The following is a 23,122-nucleotide window of genomic DNA, read 5'->3' as shown; positions in this document are numbered from 1 at the left end:
TGAAACTTTCTCTAAATGACCCCTCACTTTTACATGTTTTCATTTTTCACCAAAAATAAAAAATATAGTATAACTTTAAAAATTTAAATATATTTATTATATCGTTTGTTATAATTATATATTATAATAAAATTTTAATTTTAAAATATAACCATTTGTATTGTGGTAGTGTACTGTTATAAAATAAACAAAAGGTTAAATTTTTAATATTTTAAAATTTAATGATTGTATAATAAATTAATCAATAAATAGAAAAATAATATACTTAGAATATTATTTTTTTAGAGTAGAAAATAGAGGTAACCATTGGAGTAAAACTTTTTTTCTATTTTTATAGTACTTCATTATAAAAAATATAAGCAACCATTGGAGATGGTCTTAGACCGAAGAATTGCTATAAACCTCTTGTCGTACAATCATAGAATCCTTAAGTCATATAAGATTCGATCTTGTCTGACTTTGGTAGCATTCCTTTGAGATTTGCCCAAAAAAATACGCCTGATAAGTATGGGATAAAAATCATCTTAAAAGTAAGACATGTAAACATACTTATCCCAATATCTTTACACAATCACCTCTTTTCTGTCATAAAGTTTCTGAATTTGAATATATTACTGGTACGAACCGCTTAATGCAGGGATATCTGATCGGATTAGGGTAAGTATGGGGAGAGTAAGAACAGTTTTTTTATTGCTGCTTGAGTTTATATCTACAAGACCTGGTGAGTAATCAGGATTTCTACAGCAAGTTTATAAATATACATAAAAAAACATGGGCTTATTTTCTGAATAGCCAATTTGAGAGTGAAAATTAAAAAAATGCACATGATTTTGACATAATTAGCTAACTAACATTTAACCTGTTTTTTAGCCGGTTCTACCCTTATTTCTTACAAGTAGTCGGTGAAAGAAAGAATAAATGGATGATGTAGTCAGTTGGAAAACTCTACAATTAATTATCACACCACATAACACCACCAACACCACACACTCGTTTACCGCATACAAAGTTATTGTTTTCAGTGGCCAAAAATAAAATCTCTTCCAATATATTATGTATTCCAATTAATAACCTCAGTCACTCTATTTTGATAAGAAGAAATAAAAAGGCAATGAAGAAGGCGAATTGTATGAAGACATTCCCTTAATGTTAATTGAGTGTTATTCCATATCGTGGAAATATTATAGGATTATAATCTCACCTACAACCCGTAAATACTAAACATTTGTCAACCCCAATTCCTAGATATTAAACCTTATCCCAATCCCACCTCGACCCCTAAATACTAAACCTTAAACTCTAACCACTATACCCTAAACCCAAATATAAATCCTAAACCCAAATATAATAGAATAAAATAAATAACATACATACATATCGGTAAAATTATGAAATTTCCACAATTGCATGGAAGAAGTTAATGTTGACCACAACCATATTCATTCACCTTCTAAATACTAAATACTAAACCCTAAACTCTAATTATTAAACCCTAACTCAAACATAAACTCTAAACCCAAATATAAACATTAAATCCAAATATAATGGAACAAAATAAATAACATAGTACATATTGGTGACATTATAAAATGTCTATAATTGCATGCAAGAAGTTAATGATGATCCCAACCCTACCCCTCACCTTCTAAACCAACGCTAGTATGCGCCTAGGTATCTAATCCAGCAGGATTCGGGTTCCATTAATTGATTGCACTCTTATGCCTCTTAATTTTCCTATGATTCTAGGTTCAAGCAATTAGTCACACTCTCGAGATTTTCCAACTACTCTAGATCCTAGTATTACAAGCTATCTTGATGTAGAGATCTTTAGATATCCTAAGAATCATATAATTCAGAAGTTCATTCAGAACCATAGAAATTCTTAAACCTAGCAGGTGGATCTACTCATGCATGATGTTTGTCACAGAAATCATAAGCTGAATAGAAATAAAATATAAAACCAAGTAAAGAAACCAAAGGAGTTCCAAGAGTACTCTGAAGGAGTTACTCTCTTCTCTCCTAACCTAGAACTATGAATAATAGAAAGCGTAGCCGTTAACAATGGCTTAGAAAACACATAAATAGGGTTTTTGGTCGTCCAAGGGTATTCTAGTAATTTGTGGTTGCTTCTGAGCTTCAGTCGGTCATACAATATGCTCGGCCCATATTCTGGTATCATCGTCGATCGACAGTCCTTCATCTCCTTGACAGGTTTCTCTCACGAGACAGACTGGCCACTCTTCAGTAAAACGGGAATAACTTCTGCTACATGATGCTAATTGACGTCAAACCAGCGGCATTGGAAATCTAACTCAAAGCTCTATTTTTTGTCAAAAGATGGGCTCAATCTAACGGTGGGAAGCTCTTCATCCATAGCTAAACATCTGACGCGTCTGTGCAGCTCTGCATTCAAAAGACACCAAAATAACCACATTCTTCCAAATAATCCATGAACCTGTAAATATCTAAATAGACTCTATATTGTAGTAAATATATATTAAAATACTCATAAACCATGGCTAAAAGTGTGTAAAATCCATGGTCTATCAATCACCTCTATAGATAGTGTGTTAATGTTAAAGGGCCACAAGTCACTTTTTCTGTTATTAATTATTAATGAAAATTGTTTTTGTTTACAGGTTTTGCCGGTTGGATACAAGGACAAAATAGTAATATTCTATAAAAGTTTCATGGTATATCGGTAAGTTAGGGTAATTGGTTACCGGATAAATTATAGTTTTTTTGTACCACTACAGGGTGCAATTTCTCAAAAAACTTATCAATAGCCAAAAAGAATAACATAGATTTATTTCTTTTACTTTATATTTTTCTTAATACAAACTAGTAATTAGGGATAATTTGATTGGAAAACGGGGTAGGGTACTTATTTTATTGTAATAGTATTAGCTATGACAAATAATCTAACTTTTCAAAAAAAAAATTTACGTTATATATGAAGTTTATTATACTTTATAGCTTCCTTTTCCGCATAAAACAAAATTAATTATCTGATATTATGCAATCTGAATATCCATAAAAACCTTTTCAACTTGTTATTAGCTATAAGAAATAAAAATTACCTTTTTCCTTCCAAAATTATAGGAAAACTATACAATTTGATAATCCAGTTGGTAAAATAAATCTAAACTAGCTTAAGATCCGCGCAATTTGCGCGGGATGAATGTTATATATAAAAATATTTTTTATCTATTATTATTTATTTGTATTCATTTACGTATTATGTATATAATTAAATTAGAGTAAACACATAAATCAAAACAATACATCTTGTTTATTTAGGATATTTTTTTGTAAATAAATCAAAACAATCATTTTATTTATTTTATATGGTATATAACTAAATTCTAATGACATGGACATAGATATATAGTATATTTTAATATAAATATTTATTATTGAGAATTTACACTCTTGTGATAAACACAAAATTTCTAATGTGCGATTTTTTGAATGCAAATTTCAAAATTAAAATATTAAGGTTTCAATACTTTTCCAATACAATTTTCGAAATTATCATATTTAAGTATTTTTCTATGTTATATAGTTTAATTTTAAACTATATTAATATATAATGTGAATGTCTAGTAAATGAGATTTCATATTCATACGATTTATGATCATTTGTATCTTGTTATTACCAAAAAAAAAATTAAACCATTGATCACAAAATTTTAATGTGAGACATTTAATGTTTTTAGTAATTTATAATCGTTTTAAAAATTCAAAATATAACATATAATAAAAAAAAATAATTTTGTTTAGTATAAGGTTAATGTGGTTGTTTAATTTTTTTTTAATAATATAAAATTAAACAAAAAAGAGCTAAGATACAAAAATTATTATTAAATATTTATTATTCATAATCATTAATTGTCATATATACATTAACCATATTAGACAATTTCGTAGCTTTTACTTAAGGTAAATGAAAATATTATTTTCTATACTATTTATCAATTTAATAGTTAATTTAATAAAAAACATAATATAAGTTAAGATGTACCAACATATTTCTCTAAAAATTCTGAATTTCATTCTCACGGTGACACGTGAGTACAAAACAATGTTATAATGCTTGGCGTATGTTATCCACCACAACCACTCGAGCAACTCCACAAATCTCTACCGTTGGATCAGATTATCATAACGACAAAACGGCATGGGATCCATCTAGATTACCAAACACTCACGCTACTTGGATTTTCTCACCGAATACAACCACGTGCTTTATAAAAAGTCAACCACAAAAATCGTATCAACCGGCGATCTCGGTTTCTCTAAAAGGAAATAGCTCCACGGTTCACCGACCCAGCCGGTAACAATCATACAAACTCTTATACACGTCTGTGTTGGCCACACGTTTTAATCAAAATCAGCTCTCTGCAAAAATTCTTCCGGCGTGAAGAACCAAAAAAATTCTCAGGTAATTGATTCTCTCGATTCGAGTTCGTGATTTATCATCGATCCGTTCGTTATATTTGTTTGCTCGCATATGAATCAGATATCTTGTATAAGTTTAGCGATCGATTTGTTAATTCCTTAAATCTATAACGTTATAGCTCATTCGAAATTCTACTGAACGATTCTTATTTTCGTGTGATTTTAATCGCCAAGTGTATAATTTGAAGTCCTGAGTGTTTCAATTGTGTTCTTCTTATCCTGGGTTTGCTCTTTTTTATTTTTTTTTTATTTTCAATTTCTCAGGCTATTTTGCTCAGAGAAAAGGAAATCAATGGATCAAAAATCATCCCAGTGTCCCTTCGTTGCCGAAAGCATCATCCAAAAGTGCCCTTTCCTCAGAAACATCAACAAGCCTACCAGCTTCTCCCTCTCCTCCTTGAGTTTCCCAGTTCCTGTAAACTTTTCTTACCCTTAAACCCTTTGATTCAGTGGTGGTTAAAGGACTTGACTTTTGTCTTTCAGGTGCACGAAGGTAGCAAAGGTCCGATTTTTGAGGATGGTCCGGGCTTTGATTCAGCTTTCAAGCTCTTCCATGGCAAAGACGGTATCGTGCCGTTATCTGGACATTCTAGTTTCAGAGATGATGTCGAAGATGAGACTCCTCGTGCTGCTCCGCAGTTCAATCCTCTTGCGGGGAAGGTAGCTACCATAAGCCTATCAGCTTTTGGTCCTGGAGGACCTTTTGGGTTTGGTCCTTTCTCTGACAAGTTCAAGAAACAACAGAAGAAACCCAAAAAACAAGAGGTAAGAATGTTAGTCTTTACTATGGGGAGATCAGCAACTTATTCGGTTTTGCTTTTGTGCAGTCTGGGGACACATCGAAACACGAGGCTGTTGGTGACGAATGGTTAAAAACAGGGAACTGTCCAATCGCTAAATCTTACAGAGCTGCAAGCAAAGTCATGCCTCTTGTTGCTAAAGCATTACAGCCACCGCCTGGTATGAAGTTTAGATGTCCAGCTCCTATAGTAGCCGCAAGAGCTGCGCTTTCCAAGACCCCTTTGGTTAAAAGCCTTCGCCCCCAGCCTTTACCTGAAAAGATGCTCGCAATCGCTCTCATGGGGATGGCTGCAAACGTGCCTCTCGGTGTTTGGAGAGAACACACCATAAAGTTTTCGCCTTCTTGGTTTGTGGCGGTCCATGCTGCTGTGCCTTTCATAGCTATGCTCAGGAAATCTGTGCTGATGCCTAAAGCAGCCATGGCTTTGACCATCGGAGCTTCGATCTTGGGACAGGTCATTGGGTCAAGAGCTGAACGTTACCGTCTCAAAGCGTTGGCTGCTAATACAGTTGCTGAAACATCCACTGTTACCGCGGGTGATGGATACAATGAGGTCTCTGATGGTTCAGGCTTTGCTAAAGGACATTGTGGTGCAGGGGAAGGAGTGAAGGAGGTTTATTACAATGCGAATGTTGGAGAATCTGCTAAATCAACTGGGCTCTGCTATTGATACATGTTCTTATTAAAACTACAAAATTACTATGCAATGTTTTGTGTTGGAAGGATTTATAATTCAGTAATGTTGTGTAAAACAGCCTTTTATTCCTTAAAAATTGGTGATAATAAAAGGTGAATAATTCCCCTGTAAAGACGTTGCTTGAATCAGATTATGATCACAGAAGTTTAATTTTTCCAGAGTAAAGAGAATGATACAGAGCAAAATCATCTTTCGTGTTGCCTTGGCATGCCTCCACCTGCGTTTCTTCCCGGTGTGTTCCCGTAAGCGCTATTCATGTGTTGTCCTTGTGGCTCACTTAGAAAGCTTGGGCAGTTGGCAAAAACATGAGCATTGCTCCCACACGCATCACATAAAGTAACACCACCAAGGGGTCTTGACTTGCTACTCTGTTGATTACCGAACTGATTCACTTGGTTTGCTGCAGGTAGTCCAAACTCTCTGCGAGGCACGTCAGCTGATGAGGTCTCTCTGGTTCCGGAGGTTCCAACACCGGAATTAAACGCACCAGACCTGTAGTTGGAACCCTCAGGGTTTACAGTGAGAGGATTTGCATCTTCCGTTCTGAGTTTATTCATTGCCTCTAGCAGGGACCTGGTGTCTAAAGAATAGTCCAGCTTCTCAGCTTTCACAACTGTTGCTTTCACACGGCTTTCGTCACTAAAAGTTTCTTCCTTCACCTTCAGCTTGAAAATGTACTTGGTGAAAGCGGCCTTGCGGACGATGTCTTCAAATTTCTCCTCATCACGATCCTCATTCTTCATATAATACAAATCTTTCGCAGGCATTCCCATTATCTCCTCACCAGCCTCCTGAAACGCTGTGGCCCACGTCACTCCCGTATGGTCCTGTAACTGCAGCTGCAATATATACCTGTAGTCACACTCATCCACGCACTTGTCGCATTTCTCGCATCGCCAAGTCCCGTCTCCGTTATTGGTGACCTTTTTGCTGCACGGACGGTCTCCATTCACGATAGGACAAGCCGTGTAGCAGAAATTCTCAACCTTCATGAATGAAATGGTGGCACTGACTGTGATCCAGTCCGGCTTCTCCGAGGTCCCTAGATTCTCGTCCTTGATTTGAGTGATCACCTTGCGAGCCTCTAGCCTGCCAGAACCAGAGAACTCTCTAGATATCGAGATACAAGGAGCGTTACGTCCTTCTCTCTCGTACCACGCCCTCAGCTCTCTGGCTTCAGGTAAGTCTGGCTCCACGACGAGTTGGCTTGATCCAATGGTGCTCACTTGCTTCCCGTTAAACTCACTGATCCTCCCCGCCTTCACAGCGAGAACAGGGAACACACCAGAATCGCAAAGACTTTGTAATCTCTGTCCTTCTGCGTTGCAGAAATTACCCCACATGGTTACCTCCACGCTTCTGCCTGACATATCCTTCAACTGAAGCGCTCTTTTCTGCGCCTCGGTTCCGTTTTTCCGCATGATTGACCCTGTCGGACTGATGGACGAGACGATGCCGATTACATCAGTGATGCTGTTGCTCTCCATGCTTTCAATAGCACTTATGTCCTTGAAATGGAACTGATTCCGCGGAATGGTAGCATCATCCTCATAGCATTGCTGAATCGTTGAAGCGTTGTCTAAATGTATTTCATAATCATTGGGGAGATGATTATACTCTTTACGAGCAGGCTTCAAACTCCCCTTTGTGATGAGGTAAACATTACCAACAACAATCATGTCAAAGAACCTATCAACCACATCATTAAAACAAGTCACCCGAATCTCTCCGCCAGCGGCATCAACTAGATCAAAACTGAACACCTTCCCTTCCCCCCCACGGGTGCTGTTGAAACGCCTGAGCTCTCCTTTACTCGTGACTCTCACCTTGATGGTCCAGCGATCCTGGTAAGGGTTCAGAGCAGAAATAGGAACTACCGTGGGAGGAGCTTCGTTCCTAGTCACTGGTCCCGTGTTAGCGTACATGGATGGTGGCTGGGCCTGATAACCAGACTGAACTGGCGGACGAGAATAAGTCGTTGGAGGAGCCCTCGTTTGCTCCTGCCTAGAGCTTCCGTAACCAGCGCTAGAGCTGGCAAATGATCTAGCGGAAGGTGTTGTTGTTTCAGGAAACTCAGAAGCAGTACCAAACGCTCGTCTCTCACCAACTTGATGTTGTTGAGCTGAACCATGTCTCACAGCACCATTCAGTTCACTCCTTGTAGCCTGTTGCTGCTGAAAGCCACCACCATGTCTCACTGTACCATTATTCAGCTCACTCCTACCCTGTTGCTGCTCGAAGCCACCATTACTTTGTGTGTTAACAGAAACAACTCCAGGTTGTTGTTGTTGTGTCTGATCATGGCCAGAGTTTCTAGGCTTCCTCGGGTGTGCAGGAAGAGGGTTTCCAATGATATTGCATTGCTCCGCAATAATCTCTAGTTCCAAGACAATAACAATCCTATCATCACAACAAGTGTGTCAGTCATCCACACTATAAGGGGCGGGGCCAACAAGTAGATTATCAACTGAGAAGATGTTAGCTTTTACCTTCGAATCTGAATGCTGTTGGAGGCGAAACGAGTGAGTCTTAAGACCGAACCGATCTGAATCTTCCCTTGCTTCACGAGAAGGTTCAAAGTGGTATTAAGTATACCTTCTTGCGATTGGATCCCATCTGATAACGAAAGCTTGTACCTTTCCATGCTCTCCTGGTTCTTCCGGGCATGTTGTATAAGCTTCAGCTCCGTCACTTGCAGAATCGGCATCATTTCTTTATCCGTCGTCACTTCTCCGTTCAACATCTTCCCAATCGCCCCCGCCGTTAAATTCGCCGCCATCGAGACTTTTCGCAATTGGAGGAGGGAAATGGGTTTAACCCAGAATTCGAGAAGCGTTTTGAATTTGCGGAAACTTAGAGAGGATGAATTGAATTGGGGATTGAGCCCTAAGCGGTGGAAAGGTGGGAGCTTTATGAAACCTTTGAGAGGGAAAGTAGAACGTTTTACGTATCAGACTCTTCCAGGCTTAACAGTATGCAACTATGTATACATACATACATTGAGCTTGTCTTGGAAGTTTCAACATGAAGTGGGCCATGATACTTGCAGTTAGCTCAAAATGACGTTAAGGCCTACTTACGACTAGGCCTCGACGTTGCTATGATTATTTAGGATATCGAGTTGTTTGGGTCTAGGATTCGATTCATTCAGAAACCAAGAAAAATTTGGTGAGAATTTGTTTAGATAGTCTTCGGTTTGGTTCGGTTTGGTTCAGTTCACAAAGAACCGATTAATATTCTAAAGAATTTCGGTTCATTTTGGTATCTAATAATTTAGACATTTTAAGTAAAATCATTCTCCCTCCGTTTTTCTTCTAAATAACGTTTTGGCCCCTTTTTTTTTGTCTCATTATAGTTGGACGTTTTGATAAAAACAATGCAAAATATGTGATAGATGACCATATTTACCCTACATTTATTATACTCTAAGTGATTTACGACACATGATAGTCAATTAATAAAGAAAAGTATAAAAGGTATTATACAGGGTATCTTAATTTATGTGAAAATATCCTCGAACATCATGTAAAAGAAAACAGAAGGAGTAAAATTAACTGAAACACACTTAAATTAGAAGGTTATAATTTGATTGGCAAACAAATGTGACTTAACCAAGATAACATGTTGATTAGTCATATGTGACTCAATGACACCTAGGCTCTGTGGATCTTTGATTGTATCGTCCTGACATCGACTGTAGCCCGGGCTAGTGTCCATTTTAGGACGTCAATCTCGTTTTCAAAATTCGTCGTTATGTCATCGGGAATGGATTCCTCGTTGCTGTCTTATTTGTTGTTCCACGTTCAGTTTGTTCGGCCTTCCACGACGAGATCTCGCGGGCTCCTTGGGGACGGGGAATTTATTTGTGCCTGCTGGTCAGTCAGGATTTGGGTGAGTTGCTACAAGTGTTGTAAAGCTTGTTGTCTCATTACATCATGCTTACATGTACGATGAAAGAAAATAGAGAAAAAAAAATTCGTAAATCAGCTTGTACATGGGATAATATAGCGTCTAAATTGATGATTGGTTCCACTGGTGGCGGAATGGTGATGATATTCGAAGTTGATACAACGGTGATAATCAGAGAGTATGTGAATACGAATGAGATCGAATGTAGAATGAGTATGTTTGCTATATCGGAAGCTTAGATCACATGCAATGCAGGGTCCATAGGAAAAATCTTTAAAAAAAAAATATTAAAAAAATTGATTTTTTTGGTTTTTGTGTCGGATCGGAGCCGAAAACTCCTAAGCTAAGGATTGATCTCAGCTGAATTTCGTTACTGTGTCGCGGGCCCCACGACACGTGGCGGCCTACGATTAGTTTTTTTTTTTTTAATTAGGCGAGAAAAGAAAAAAAAAGTTAATAAAAAAAAAACATTGGAAATTGAGCCTGGTGAGACTCGGCGTTGCATGTGCTCTTAGGTCCCGCTTTTCCTTTGTTTTCATCCTCTTTTATTTGGACTATTGGATTGAATTTTTGAACCGGGTTTGGAATAGGATGAAATCTGTTCCAACAGAATTGCCAACATAACTTGATTTGATGATGAATGAGAGCGTTGTTGGTCAATCCAACCATATATTTTCATATCCCTAATCATTTATAGTCTTTGTTTTTTTCTATCTTTTTTAAAAATATGGTTTTGGCGGGAAATAAAATTTTGTGGTTTTACCGGAAAAATACATATTCACGATTTTGGCACGAAAATTGATTTTGCGATTTAAACAGAAAAAGTAATTTTGAGGTTTTGTTAAGAAAATGAATTATGCGGTTTCGTGGTTTTGGCGTGAAAACATGTTTTTGCGGCTTTGGCGGGAAAATGTGTTTTGCGTTTAGGGTGGAAAATTGCGTTTTTGTCGTTTTGGCCGGAAAATTCGCTTTGCGTTTATTGCGGGAAATGCGTTTTTGCGTTATGGCGGGAAAAACGTTTTTGCGGTTTTAGCGGAAAATGCATTTTTGTTTTAATGGCTGGGAAATACGTTTTTGTGGTTTTGGCTGAAAATATGTTTTTGCATTTATGGCGGGGAAATGCATTTTTTATGGTGGGAAAATGTGTTTTTGTGGTTTTGGTGGGAAAAACTTGATTGCGGTTTTGGTGGAAAAATGCATTTTGGCATTTATGGCGGGGAAATACGTTTTTCGGTTTTGGAGGGAAAATAATTTTTGCGGTTTTAACAGAAAAATGCAGATGAAATAACTAGTGGTGTAAATTCACCGCGAGTTGATTCAATTGGTAGGGAAACTCTCTTGTTTTTGCGGTTTTGGCTGGGAAATACGTTTTTGTGGTTTTGACTGAAAATTCGTTTCTGCAATCCTTGCTGGGAATTTTGTTTTGGCGGGAAAATACGTTTTTACTATTGTGGCGAAAAATGCGTTTTTACGGTTTTGGCGGAAATGCATTTTTACGGTTTTGGCACAAAAATGCATTTTTACGATTTTGGCGAAAAATGTATTTTTTGGTTTTGGCGGGGAAATGCATTTTGCGGTTTCGTGAGTGGCAAAATGATATTAGATTTAGGTTTTGATTTTTCAGTTATATCGAGGATATCTTAGACATTATATCATTTGGATAAAACCATCTCCATCTAGATGGTTCACTTTGGTTTAGCTGGCTGATTTAAAAAAATTAAACCTAAATTTATAAAACTCACCCAGATGAGCACTTGTAATTTAAAGTCTAAGGAGAAGACCCATGACGTCAGACTCTGCGCCACAAACAGCTGACTCATGTGTCTGCAACATCTCGATTGAAGCATTTGCGAATCTCAGTGGCAACGGAGAAGTTCTCAAGAGGGTTGAAATGAGTTTGGTGGGATTAAGGTAGAGATTGTTGGGTTTCGGAACATAAGAGGAAGACGTTGAAGAATATGAGCTGAGTATTGACGAAACGAGGGAGGGTTTGAGAGAAGAAGAGAGAGATAGGGTTCCCATGGCTGAACCAGAGAAGGGAGAGTTTAAGTGAGAGATTGGAGAGATTTGATAAAAGCTCACGAAAGAAGAAAGAAGCACGCGACTTATGGACCCGGTTACATTTCTGGGTCGGGTTATTTTTATTGGTATATTTAATCTAAGTCGTGGTATGTCGGGCCCTTGGCCCAATTTGTATGCTAACTAAACCGAATGCACCAAACAAAAATTTGTTCCAGTTCAGTTCAATAACTTGTTACTTTGGTTTGGTTTTTAATTTCATTTTTTTCGGTTTGTTTTTTTTTTTGTAAAAATTGGAACCAAACCAAAATCGACGGATGCCAGAGTAGTAAGATTGCAATTTCCTCAAGCTTAATTAGATTTGTCTTTCTAGTTTTTCATCTTTTTCTTATTATCCCGATCTAATTTTATAGCAAATTTACTACATTGTATATACTATTGCTAACACCATATTTAATTTAGAGTTATTCTAGGGTTCACCAACCAATAGGATTTCATTATTTCAAATTTGATATCTTTTGAAATAGGAAACAAAATATTGTCAAGTTATATTACTTTTTTAAAATAAAAAAAAAGTAAAACAAAATAGTATTTACAGAAAAAAAATTAATTTTTTTTTCAGCAAACACTAAACCCTAAATCCTAATCACTAAACCATAAATCCTAATCCCTAAATCATAAACCCTAAACCCTTGGATAAATCCTAAATCTTTGTGTAAACCCTAAACCCTTAGATAAATCCTAAACTCTAAATAAAAAAACACTAAACACTAAAACTCTAAACCTTAAACCCTATTGTGTTTTAGTGTTTAGTGATATTGATTTAGAGTTTAGGATTTATCTAAGGGTTTAGGGTTTACCCAAAGATTTAGGGTTTAGTATTTAGGGTTTAGGATTATGATTTAGGGTTTAGTGTTTTGCCGACGACGTTAAAAATATATTTTTTGTAATTAGTATTATTTTTTTTTTTTTTATCTTTTAATTTAAAAAACATAATATAATTTGACAATATTTTGTTTCATTTTTTAAAAGATATCGAATATGAGATAACACAATCTTATTGGTTGGTGGGTGAACCCAAGAATAAGTCTTTAATTTATTGGTAAGATATAGTTCTTAATTTCCTCAGGCTTAATTGGGGTGGATTGAAATTTATTAGGGAAAGGAATCCTATTCACATATGGTTGTGTATTTATCTACTTTATGTTAATACTTTTGTTATAGATAAGTCCTAAATAAGATTCATAATCCCGTATGGGGATATACTTTGAGTCTTGTATATAAACAGAGCGATTGGTCAAGTAAATGACGAGTTACAGTTTTATATTTATTCTCATCTTTACATGGTTTCAGAGCATTTAGGTTTTGTTCTATCAATAAACCCTAGATTTTTTTTGGCCCTCAATGCATTGACCAACTCCGTAGACAATTGGTTGTAATTATCACCAGTGAACATCACCGATGTAATGAGTGCTTCGGGATTGTCGGAGGCAAACAACGAATAAGGGGTAGTTGCTCAAACAGACAAATTGTTTTGCACTTCTAACCGATACTTTATGAATTTTACAGGATCGTTTCACGAAGACCCTAATTGGAGCATGGAAGAACGAGGTGGGGTTTATTTCTTAAGGATGTTATGGCTGCAAGAGTTCATGTTGCTGGTTCAGTTGTTAGATCAGTTGATCAGTTTCAATGGCATCGAAGGCTAGGGCATACATCTTTTTCGGTGTTATCTTCTTTACCATTGTCGTTAGTTTCAAATAAATCTGCTACTCAAAATCCTTGTGACACTTTTATTAGAGCTAAGCAGCCTAGAGAAAAATTTTATGAGAGTTTGAATAAAACTACTATAGTTTTCAACTTATTCACTGTGACCTAAGGGGTTCATATCGCACAAAATAATCTTCTGGGACCAATTATAGAACCTAACGATGTTATAAAGAAACCGTTTAATGGGTTGATGATGTTAGTTTTAATGTGTAAAATTTTTCATTTTTAAAACGTGTGTATTAATTGGGTACCAAAAAATAAGTTGTGTATTAAATGGGAAACCAAAATAGTTTATGTATTTTTTATAGCAAATCTAATATATTTCAGGTATTTTGGGGGAATTTTCCCTTCTACAAATGTGTTCTTTTCCTCCTCAAGAACGTGACCATAGACAAGTCCAGTCCATCTTACAAGGATAAAGATTTTCTACATCAATAAGATTATAATAGCGCTACCTATCATTCTATCAAGTAAATTGCAAAAGCTTATTTAATGTAAGTGCCTGGAAGTTCATTTAAGTTTGGACGTGTTTACCTAAAGTCTATTGATTTCAATGTTAGTTAGCAAGTTGAACCTCGACATTATGGAAATAAATATTACTAGTATTCTAGTATTCAATCCAATACAGCTTACTTCTCCTAAATTATTAGAGAAATCCAATGTTTTGAAAACCGGACCGGACATTGACTCGGCATTGTAACTGGGTCAATGGTCGGACCGGTCTAACCGGTTCAACCGGGTTTTAAATTATAATCAAATTTAAATAATTTAATATATATATATATACAATTATTTTTATAAAAAAATATATCATTTCTAGAATCTAACTAAAATTGATACATAAATAAATAAAAACTTAAAAATATTTAAAAATATAATGAAAACTAATTTACTTGGAAATATACTTTTAAAAATATGATTTTAAATGAAATATTTATAAATTTGCAATTTTTTTTAATTTTTTTAATTTTAATTGAGAAAACCGGGTTTTAATATTGAACCGGGTCACAGGTTTTACCGAGTTTGACCGGTTTTTTACCGGGTTTGCCGGTTTAACTCAAATCCGGTTTTTAGTACAACTCGGAATCGGTTAGAAGACTGAGTCACGGTCCGACCGGTTCGACCGGCCGGTCCGATCCGGTTTTCAAAACACTGGAGAAATCTCAAAAATTGCTAAAACATATATTCCCTCTGATTCCTAGTATTTTCTTTTAGTCTCAAGTTTTCATTTTCACCAGGTGTGAAGAGGGAGACCGTTTTAGAAAACCCTAGATGCTCATGTTTGTTTGTCTCTTCAAGATACCTTATTGCAAAAAAATTCCATTTTTGTAACTAAATAGAAATCGCAAAAAAAATTATGTTGCCCTCTAATATATAATGTTATCAAAATCAATTTTAGATGAAGAAAAATAGATTGATTTAATATGTCTACACTTGTCAGAGATGATTATTGATCAATACACAATAGGAATTAGTTCAGATATGATTTCACACAAACAAGAAACATGAGCAAGCAAAAGCATCTAAACGAAAGAAGAAGGAAAAAAATCGCTATTTCTTTTACTCATATTGATCTTTCTTCATCGGTTTTCTTTGTCTTCTCGAGTTCGAGCAAATAAATCCTCTCAGCTTCCGGTACAGCCATGGTTAAAGCTCGTAACCTATGGTTCAAGTCATCAAGCTTGTCCATTAACCTATCGTTAGTGAACAGTCCCATACAAACGCTCTTGATCGTTCCCCAGCTTTCGATCAAAGGCAAACCAACTATCACAATTGATCCTATTGTTCCCCAAGCTATAGCCACAACTGCCCAGAACCAGAAATATCCTCTGCTAAATACACCTGCAATATTTCGAGTATTTGATTAATCTTCATGATTTAGGTTTATAATTAATACTGTATACTTTTGAACAAAATGAAGGGATAAAAATTAGATAATTTGTTCTAAAGAAAGTTAAGGAGTTAGTACTTTTGATTAGTATTAACATCACTCATTTTATAAAAAAAATGTCTTTCAAAGGTTTGAAATTTATCGATATTTTAAAATATATTTATTTTATGCTAATGTCAAACTTTTTAATCAAAGCTTAAGTTTAAATAAGATAACAATATGAATTTTGATTTATATGGCAAAGACTTACGGGCTGGGAGGGAGAGAACTGGCCAGATAACAACAATGACGAGAGTGAAGACAAGACCCCATCTAACAATCCAAGCTTTGGCTCTTTTCAGCTTCTCTTCTCTTAGCTCCTCCAAAGGAACATCATTTACGTCCCCTGAAGCCCCATCTTCCACCAATTTGATCTCTCTTGTCGTCGACCAATCATAATTCTGTGGCTGGACTAGACTGCACACCGCATGGATCAATCCTCCTATATATTTACACATACGGACCAAACCAAACCAAAAAAATGCTATCAAAAATCCTTAAATGACTATTAAAGAAACTAATAGAAAAAAATAGGAGTCCTGACCTGTTAGAATCGCAACGAGGTTGCCAGCTAACATCGGAGCATTTCTCGCTGTGGTATCAAGATCAACGCGTCCGTATTGTATCTTTGCGGTTGATAACCAAGTAACGATCCCAAGAACACAGCCAGAGATCGACCCAAGAATCGCACCAATTGCATTAGCTTTTCTCCACAAAAGCATGAACGCGATGGGAATAACGGCAGAGCCGATGAGAACTCCCATTGCGAGATACATCCATGCGAGTGAAACCCCAACTTTGTTCAAGATCACTGCAAGGATCCCCATGAGACATCCGAATCCGAGAACCCCGGATCTTGAGACTCTCAATATCTGTTTACCGGTTGCTTTAGGGTTTATGTATGTTCGGTAGATGTCGTAAGTGAAAAGGGATGAGACCGCGATTAGCTCAGAAGAACCAGCAGATGTTACGGCCCTGTATATAAACAAAGAGCGTAACGATCATGATTCTGATGAGCAATTTTTTTTGTATGTGAGGTTGGTTTCTTGCCTAAGAAGAAACCGAGATCGGAACTCATCGTAAACAATATAGTGGTGCTTATTGGAACAGGGTGAATCAACACTATTATTGTATTAATTGAACAAAAGCGGATCAAATTGATCGGTTATGTGGACAATAAAGTAAACAGGAGAAATTGTTAGGTTTGATTTAACCAAAATAAGAGAACAATAAACAGATGGAAGTAAATCATGCAGAAGATTCATTAAAGTGAGCCAAATAATTTTTGCTCTAATATAAATTTATATAATCTGGAAGGACTATTGTACTTACATGAAAAGCATAGTGAGAAGAAGCATGGATCCTGTTTTACCCATGAGAGCAATGGCAGTAGCAAGCGGTACTAGACCTCGATCAGCCTCATCTTTGGTTATAGGCAAGTCGAGGGCAAGTGCGCCGAGGCCTAACGAGGTTGCTAAAGAGAATGGCACAGCGAACCACACGAGTCCACCAAGCAAATACCCCTTGTGAGTTGCTGAAGGTCTAGCAGCTATTGCACTCACCCAATAACCCTACAAAAACAAATAACATAATGATGATATGATAATGCGATTCCGCATGTGTTTACCAATTTATATTTATTCAAAGTTACATTTTCCAGTTACCCATATAATTAGTTATTTCTTTTGTTTCTAGTTTTAGAAATTTATTATCTATCAAATGTATTTTTATTGTTTTTATCATTTAGTAGATAGATGATTAAATCTCGATTTTTTAATTTTTAAGAATTCGTCATTTGACAGATATATTCATATAATTTGTTCAAAGGTTTTAGTAAAATAAACTAGTTCTTGTAAGTTGTAACCTACTGGTTTGTAATAGTGCTGATATGATCTCATAACTCATATCCAAACTCGGAAATATTGTTGGAATTAAAAACAAGGAAAAACTTCATTGAAAATAATCTCACATTGTCTACGAAGACAGTGCCGAAGTTTCCGACAATGTTGATCAGACCGAAGACAGCACCACCAGAGCTCAACATGGTGACATAGGAGCCTCTGTAGTTGCCGTCGACAGGACCGCAAGATTGGCCGATGTGTGAGTGTGGCTCCGCGCATGTCCTTGACTTAGCGGCCATGTCTATTAACCGGTCATAGACCACAGATGGACTCCCAAGCTCACTACTCAAAGTGTAGACCAGATATACAAAGATGACTAAAACCACGTGAACTGAAATCAAACGAACCAAGCAAAGATGGTAATGTAAGGGTCTCTCTGATTTTGCGTTAGGAACTTAGGATAGAATACCATTAGCGTACTAGTCTTGCAAATAAATGAACAAACGAAACCATTAGTAAACTTCAGAAACAAAAAAAAAAAACAAATCTTATAATATATTTTACGTACTGGTATATGACCGGATACCCTTATATTTATAATTCTATAATTAACAAAACTAAACTCCAAAAACATACGGATACGGTGCACTATAAAATAATGAGTTCAAATCATAGGATGCTACAATCAGTCAAACAAATATAATTTAATTAGTTACAATATATATATTTAGTTTCACTTAATTGGAATTTTTTCAATTTATTTTGATTTTTTATAAGAAATAGATTAGTCGGATTAAACCTCGTTTTTTAATTTATTAGTTTCCAAAAAAATCGGCTTGGTAGTTTTGAGTAATTTTATTTCGAGCTTTGAAGATACATATATCTATATATATATATATATATATATATATATATATATATATTAGAAATAAATTAGATACCTATGACAGAATGAACATAGCTTGCGAGGAAAGTAGCTTTTAGTCCTCCTGCCAAAGTATAGACAACGACGCCTACAGGAATGAGGAAGCTTGCGGCGTATATATTTACTCCAGTGAGGGCATTGACCACGGCCGAGCCACCGAGCAAAAGCATTGCCGTCACTACCACGTTTGTCGTCAGACAAAATACCAAGAACACTATATGTGTTGCGGTTCCCCAACTAATCTTATCAAAAACATATAAAAAAGAACTATAAACTATAAAAATCCCTCAAAAGTATATTTCTAAATCATAAATAAACCGTGACTAGTCTTTTGTCCGGCTATTAACAAGCTATAAAATAAAACCAGATTTAGTTTTAGTTATGTACCGAGCCTTCACGATTTCGCAGACCGTGTGAGCATTAGGAGCTTTTCTTTTTATCTCAATCGCCATCACACCGAACAAGAGTACCTGTTTTGCTCATAATCGATCATTCACAAGAGTCACAATGCATATAGAAACTAAACCATATTGTTAAAATTGTATAAATGTATTATATAGTTTTGTTTTTGGTATTAACCTGTATGGAGGCTCCACTAGCGTACCAGAACGGTCCACTAACACCATACTTCCATGCTACGTTTGAACTTTGCAGTATCGTCGCAGCCCATGTCCACTTTTCAGTTTTCACCCGTCGACCAGCACAAATAAATCAATAATTTGTAACCCAATTTAAAGTGAAAAATATATATTCTGTTATATTTAATATCTTATATAACCTGTGATACGATAACGCTTGCAATAAGTCCTGTCTTGACGTTTCTTCCGGCTGTATTGAACCATTCAGAGGTGTGTCGAGCGCCAACATATCGTTTTTCTAACCAAACCTTCATTCATTATTTCAAAAATTATCATAGTGGACCCAGACAAAAATATACAAACTTTATTAGTATCAGTGAATTGTCGCACTCAGCCGGGTCAGCAAACCTTGTTCAATTTCCTTATTACTAGACTCTTGTTTTTGGTTCCGGATAAGTATCAAATGAAAAATTTGTTCTGTCCATACATTTTCGTTATCCAGATTTTTTTTCGAATATGGCAACGAATCCACCCATTTTTCAACATTTGAAAATAGTATATTCAAATTTGGAAAGTTGATTCGGTTGACAAACTAGTTTTACTATAATAAAAGTGAACTAGATGTTGATCCGCGCGAGGAATATTTTTTGTTGATTGTTTTATAAAATTTGAATGAATTTATAATTATTATTAGATGTCTATGCTATTAAAAAGTGTTCCAATGAATCACCAGTAATTTTGGTCCATTGCCTCCATGAGTGGAGGACTTTGACTTGTACCAAGCAGTCTTGTGTGGTTTGAAGTGGTTTGAAGTCTTTTAATAAGGTCATTTGCATATTATTAACCATGTTTTGGAATCGTTTATTGCTAGCTTTTTTTCTTGTGTTTTGGTTTCAATATAGTTGATGGTAAAAAGATATCGAATTAGTCAGTATTTATAATAGGAGAGATTTGTAGTCGACGTAGGTTAAGAGAAGTTATAATAGAATATTTTGTAATGAGTGCATGTTACCGAAAATCTTGGTAGAAAATATAAGTAGAATCGATTAGATAATTTGGTTGATAGAAATAATGGAAATAAGGTACCTAGCCGTAATAAATAAATTTGTAGACTAAATAATTTAAATTTTAAGTTTTTTTGGTTAGATAGATAGTAAAATTAATTAACAAAAGAAATCTAAGAATATATCCGCTTAGCATATTCACAATATTTTTTTTTGTTTCCATAGTTTGTTATGTATAGATATTTAACTTTTTAAAATGTAAATAATAAAAATTAGTATAGTATTTTCATAAACTCTATCTTTATTTGGGTGATATATGAATTAGTATACAATTTGGTGATATATATATATATATATTCAAATTTTTTTTGTCAGAAATTAATATTTTTATATCATAAATATATAACAGAAATACATGTATTAATAGTATTGATCATATACTATTCATTAATGTTTATAGAACTACATAACCATAGTGGCCAGCTATATTTATAAGTTAACAAAATTGTATTTTAAACATATAACACAAAATCAATTAGTAGTATATGGTCCTTTCCTTGAGTTTTTGTAAAACGTGAAAATTATAGTGATCATGAAAGTTCCATATTTATAAAGATAGTTTTTTATTCAGATTATTATAGTTTATTCACTTAAATATGGTATGTTAACCAAGAGGATTATTAATGTCATTATATGTTATAGTAAAAAAAATAATTAAGTTGCATCAATTTAGGAAAACCCAAAATAACTAACCATATAATGTATAAAAATATAACTTTACATAAATAAGATTTATTAGGTTTCTAATGAATAGGTCCAACAACGTTTCTTAAGATATATAACACTGGTCATTTTTTTGGCAACATAGAACACCTTTAGAAAGCCTATTATTTGAGACAATTCTGCATAAATGTCATTCTAAAATTATGCACGGCCGCCGCATATATTTTCGGCAGACAGAAAAATTGCTATATCAAAATTTTGTATATACAAAATATTATTAATAGTTCAATAAGACAATATTTATTTTTTAATAAAATATTTATTTTTCCTTCATTGATAAAATATCCACATAAACTTCTCATAAACTTATATATTAATATTAACTTATAGTAATTATAAAATAATATGAATATCATATACAATTATACCTAATGAAACTTAATAGAGATAAATATTTTCTGATTCATAAGAAATAAAAAATATCAACATGGAAATTATTTAATTGATATTTAAACTATGATGTACTTGATTTACTAAACCCTAGATATAAAAATACATGTGGTCCACATAAGAGTTTCTCAAATCTCATAGTCTCTCATATTAAAATTAATTCTCAACAATTTTGGAAAAAAATATTTTAAATCACTTGCATTTTTTTTTGTTGACATCAAACGGTTGATCTATTACTACGTTCGAAGTGGTATGGGAAACAAGACCGGAATAGATTAATCAATGTAATAAAGGTCTATTTTGTAAGTTCTTATAAAAAATCTATTGAGAGACTTCGAATGATGGTTTTCTAAATGATCCGTTAATATAAAAGTTAATTTTGTAATTTAAAATATCATTATTAACGTCCGTATGTGAGCTTAATTTGAAAAGTACTACCGTTTGTTTTCGATTCTGAAGAAGAGAGATATGTTTTTTTTTGACAAAAGAGAGATCTGGTTTTTTTTTTTTAATTATAATTTTAAGTTATGCTAAACGAAAACTAACCAGAAAAGATGTGAAGACGGCAAAGAAAGCACCAAAACCGTGAATAACGGCGTAGCCAACACTTTGATCAAGCCTCGTCGAATCGTCGAAGAAGTTTTCCTGCCTCTCGCATTCGCTTCCGCCACCATGGTAATATTTCGCCGAGAAGTCGAAAGGAGGACACCGAGCGGGCCTGGCCATTTCTTCAACAGTTCTTTTTTTTTTTTTTCAGGAAGGGTTCTTCCTCTTCTTCTTCTCAATTTACTTTGTTAGTGGAAAAGTAATATGTTTCTCCTAACATTTGTAAGGAGGGAATGACTTAGTTGAAAGGATAGAACGTATGTTTTGGAAACTTTAACTAAAACATTGTATTGTAACTTTAAATTTTAAATTTTAAAGATAAATATAAATTCTCATTTACAAAAAAATGACAAATATAAATTCTCACTTTTGAAAGAAAAACATTCCTAAAAGATGGAAGTTGCTAGTTATGCTATCCACATAAATTTTCTGAAACTAAAATATTTTATTTTAAATCAGTTACATTATTTAGTGATATAGGAGTAAGTCAATACTCCAATGAGTCAATGATTTTGTTTGTTTGTTATTTAATGGTTTCAACTAGAACATGGATGTCATCTCAGTGATTTAAGACAATAATAAGTTTCTGATTATATTTTCAACAACCAAAGAAAGGGGAAAAGCATAATAAATTATTCAAATAACACATGTTTATAGTTAATAGTTTAACTTATTTTTGTAAACATAATATATATTTTTATAATTTAAATATTATTTAATTTTAAATTTTGAAAAAAAAAATCTAGGGAAAGCATATTTATTGGTAGTTCAGCCAACACAAATTCTATTTATATTTTCGTAAATGTCTATACAAAATATACTTATATTGAAAAACTTACCTTAAACTTTTTAAAATAAGAAATCTTGGTGTGCATCTATAAAATAAAAAAGAATTACCAAATACCAAACCATGTCATTTAATAGTTTGTACTGGTATCAGTGTTTTATTATCATTCAAATTCAAATCAAATCAATTGCTTATTGTTGAGAAATTGCTGTGCTGTTCAAAGGATCAAGAAACAAATCCCAACCAACCGGAACAAAACTAACTCGGGAAACAACCGAAGACAAATATATAATCAGCCAAAATAAAATAAAAAAATTTTGAATCAAGAGTTTAAAACGTCACAAAACATTTTTATAATGATTGTTTTCAAGGAAAATTGTGTGTTTGAATGAAAAAAATTGTTTTCTCTATTCTAAGGACACTACAAGAAAGCAGCGGTATTCTGACGGACATTCCGATGGAAAATGAAATCATCGGAATATCCCGAGGAATTTCCGAGGAAATTCCGAGGAAACACAAAATTTGGTTTCCTCGGAATATACCGACGGAATTCCGTGGAAATATCAATCCATCGGAATATTCTGAGGAAATTCCGAGGAAAAATGTGTTCCTCGGAAAAA

The 23,122-nt window shown here is 34.5% G+C and overlaps 3 protein-coding genes across 4 annotated transcripts; 1 reads left to right on the top strand and 2 right to left on the bottom strand.

Moving 5' to 3' along the window:
- Nucleotides 1–4,206: 4,206 nt before the first annotated feature.
- Nucleotides 4,207–6,085, top strand: LOC106327188. The gene is made up of 4 exons (XM_013765266.1): nt 4,207–4,444; nt 4,726–4,876; nt 4,945–5,226; nt 5,289–6,085. The coding sequence occupies exons 2-4, from the start codon at nt 4,754–4,756 to the stop codon at nt 5,931–5,933; spliced, it is 1,050 nt and encodes a 349-aa protein (XP_013620720.1). The 5' UTR covers nt 4,207–4,444; nt 4,726–4,753; the 3' UTR covers nt 5,934–6,085.
- Nucleotides 6,006–9,178, bottom strand: LOC106327187 (replication protein A 70 kDa DNA-binding subunit C). Of its 2 annotated transcripts, XM_013765265.1 has the most exons (3): nt 8,450–9,178; nt 8,185–8,360; nt 6,006–8,124 (listed from the first exon to the last, which is right to left on the bottom strand). In XM_013765265.1, the coding sequence occupies exons 1-3, from the start codon at nt 8,737–8,739 to the stop codon at nt 6,146–6,148; spliced, it is 2,445 nt and encodes an 814-aa protein (XP_013620719.1). In that variant the 5' UTR covers nt 8,740–9,178; the 3' UTR covers nt 6,006–6,145. The 2 variants fall into 2 exon arrangements, with proteins under 2 accessions (XP_013620719.1, XP_013620718.1); XM_013765264.1 differs by having other exon boundaries at nt 6,006–8,360; nt 8,450–9,177.
- A 5,898-nt stretch (nt 9,179–15,076) lies between these two features.
- LOC106327330 (urea-proton symporter DUR3) lies at nt 15,077–21,835 on the bottom strand. Its single transcript, XM_013765457.1, has 10 exons — nt 21,656–21,835; nt 19,133–19,240; nt 18,934–19,029; nt 18,742–18,824; nt 18,371–18,591; nt 17,558–17,820; nt 16,921–17,159; nt 16,133–16,563; nt 15,800–16,030; nt 15,077–15,500 (listed from the first exon to the last, which is right to left on the bottom strand). Exons 1-10 carry the CDS (start codon nt 21,833–21,835, stop codon nt 15,223–15,225), a joined length of 2,130 nt encoding a protein of 709 aa, XP_013620911.1. The 3' UTR covers nt 15,077–15,222.
- Between the last annotated feature and the right edge of the window lie 1,287 nt (nt 21,836–23,122).

This window comes from Brassica oleracea, chromosome C2 (assembly GCF_000695525.1).
Source record: "Brassica oleracea var. oleracea cultivar TO1000 chromosome C2, BOL, whole genome shotgun sequence".
NCBI lineage: Eukaryota > Viridiplantae > Streptophyta > Magnoliopsida > Brassicales > Brassicaceae > Brassica > Brassica oleracea.
Note: the sequence above shows the minus strand (reverse complement) of the source record. Positions and strands in the feature narration are given on the sequence as shown.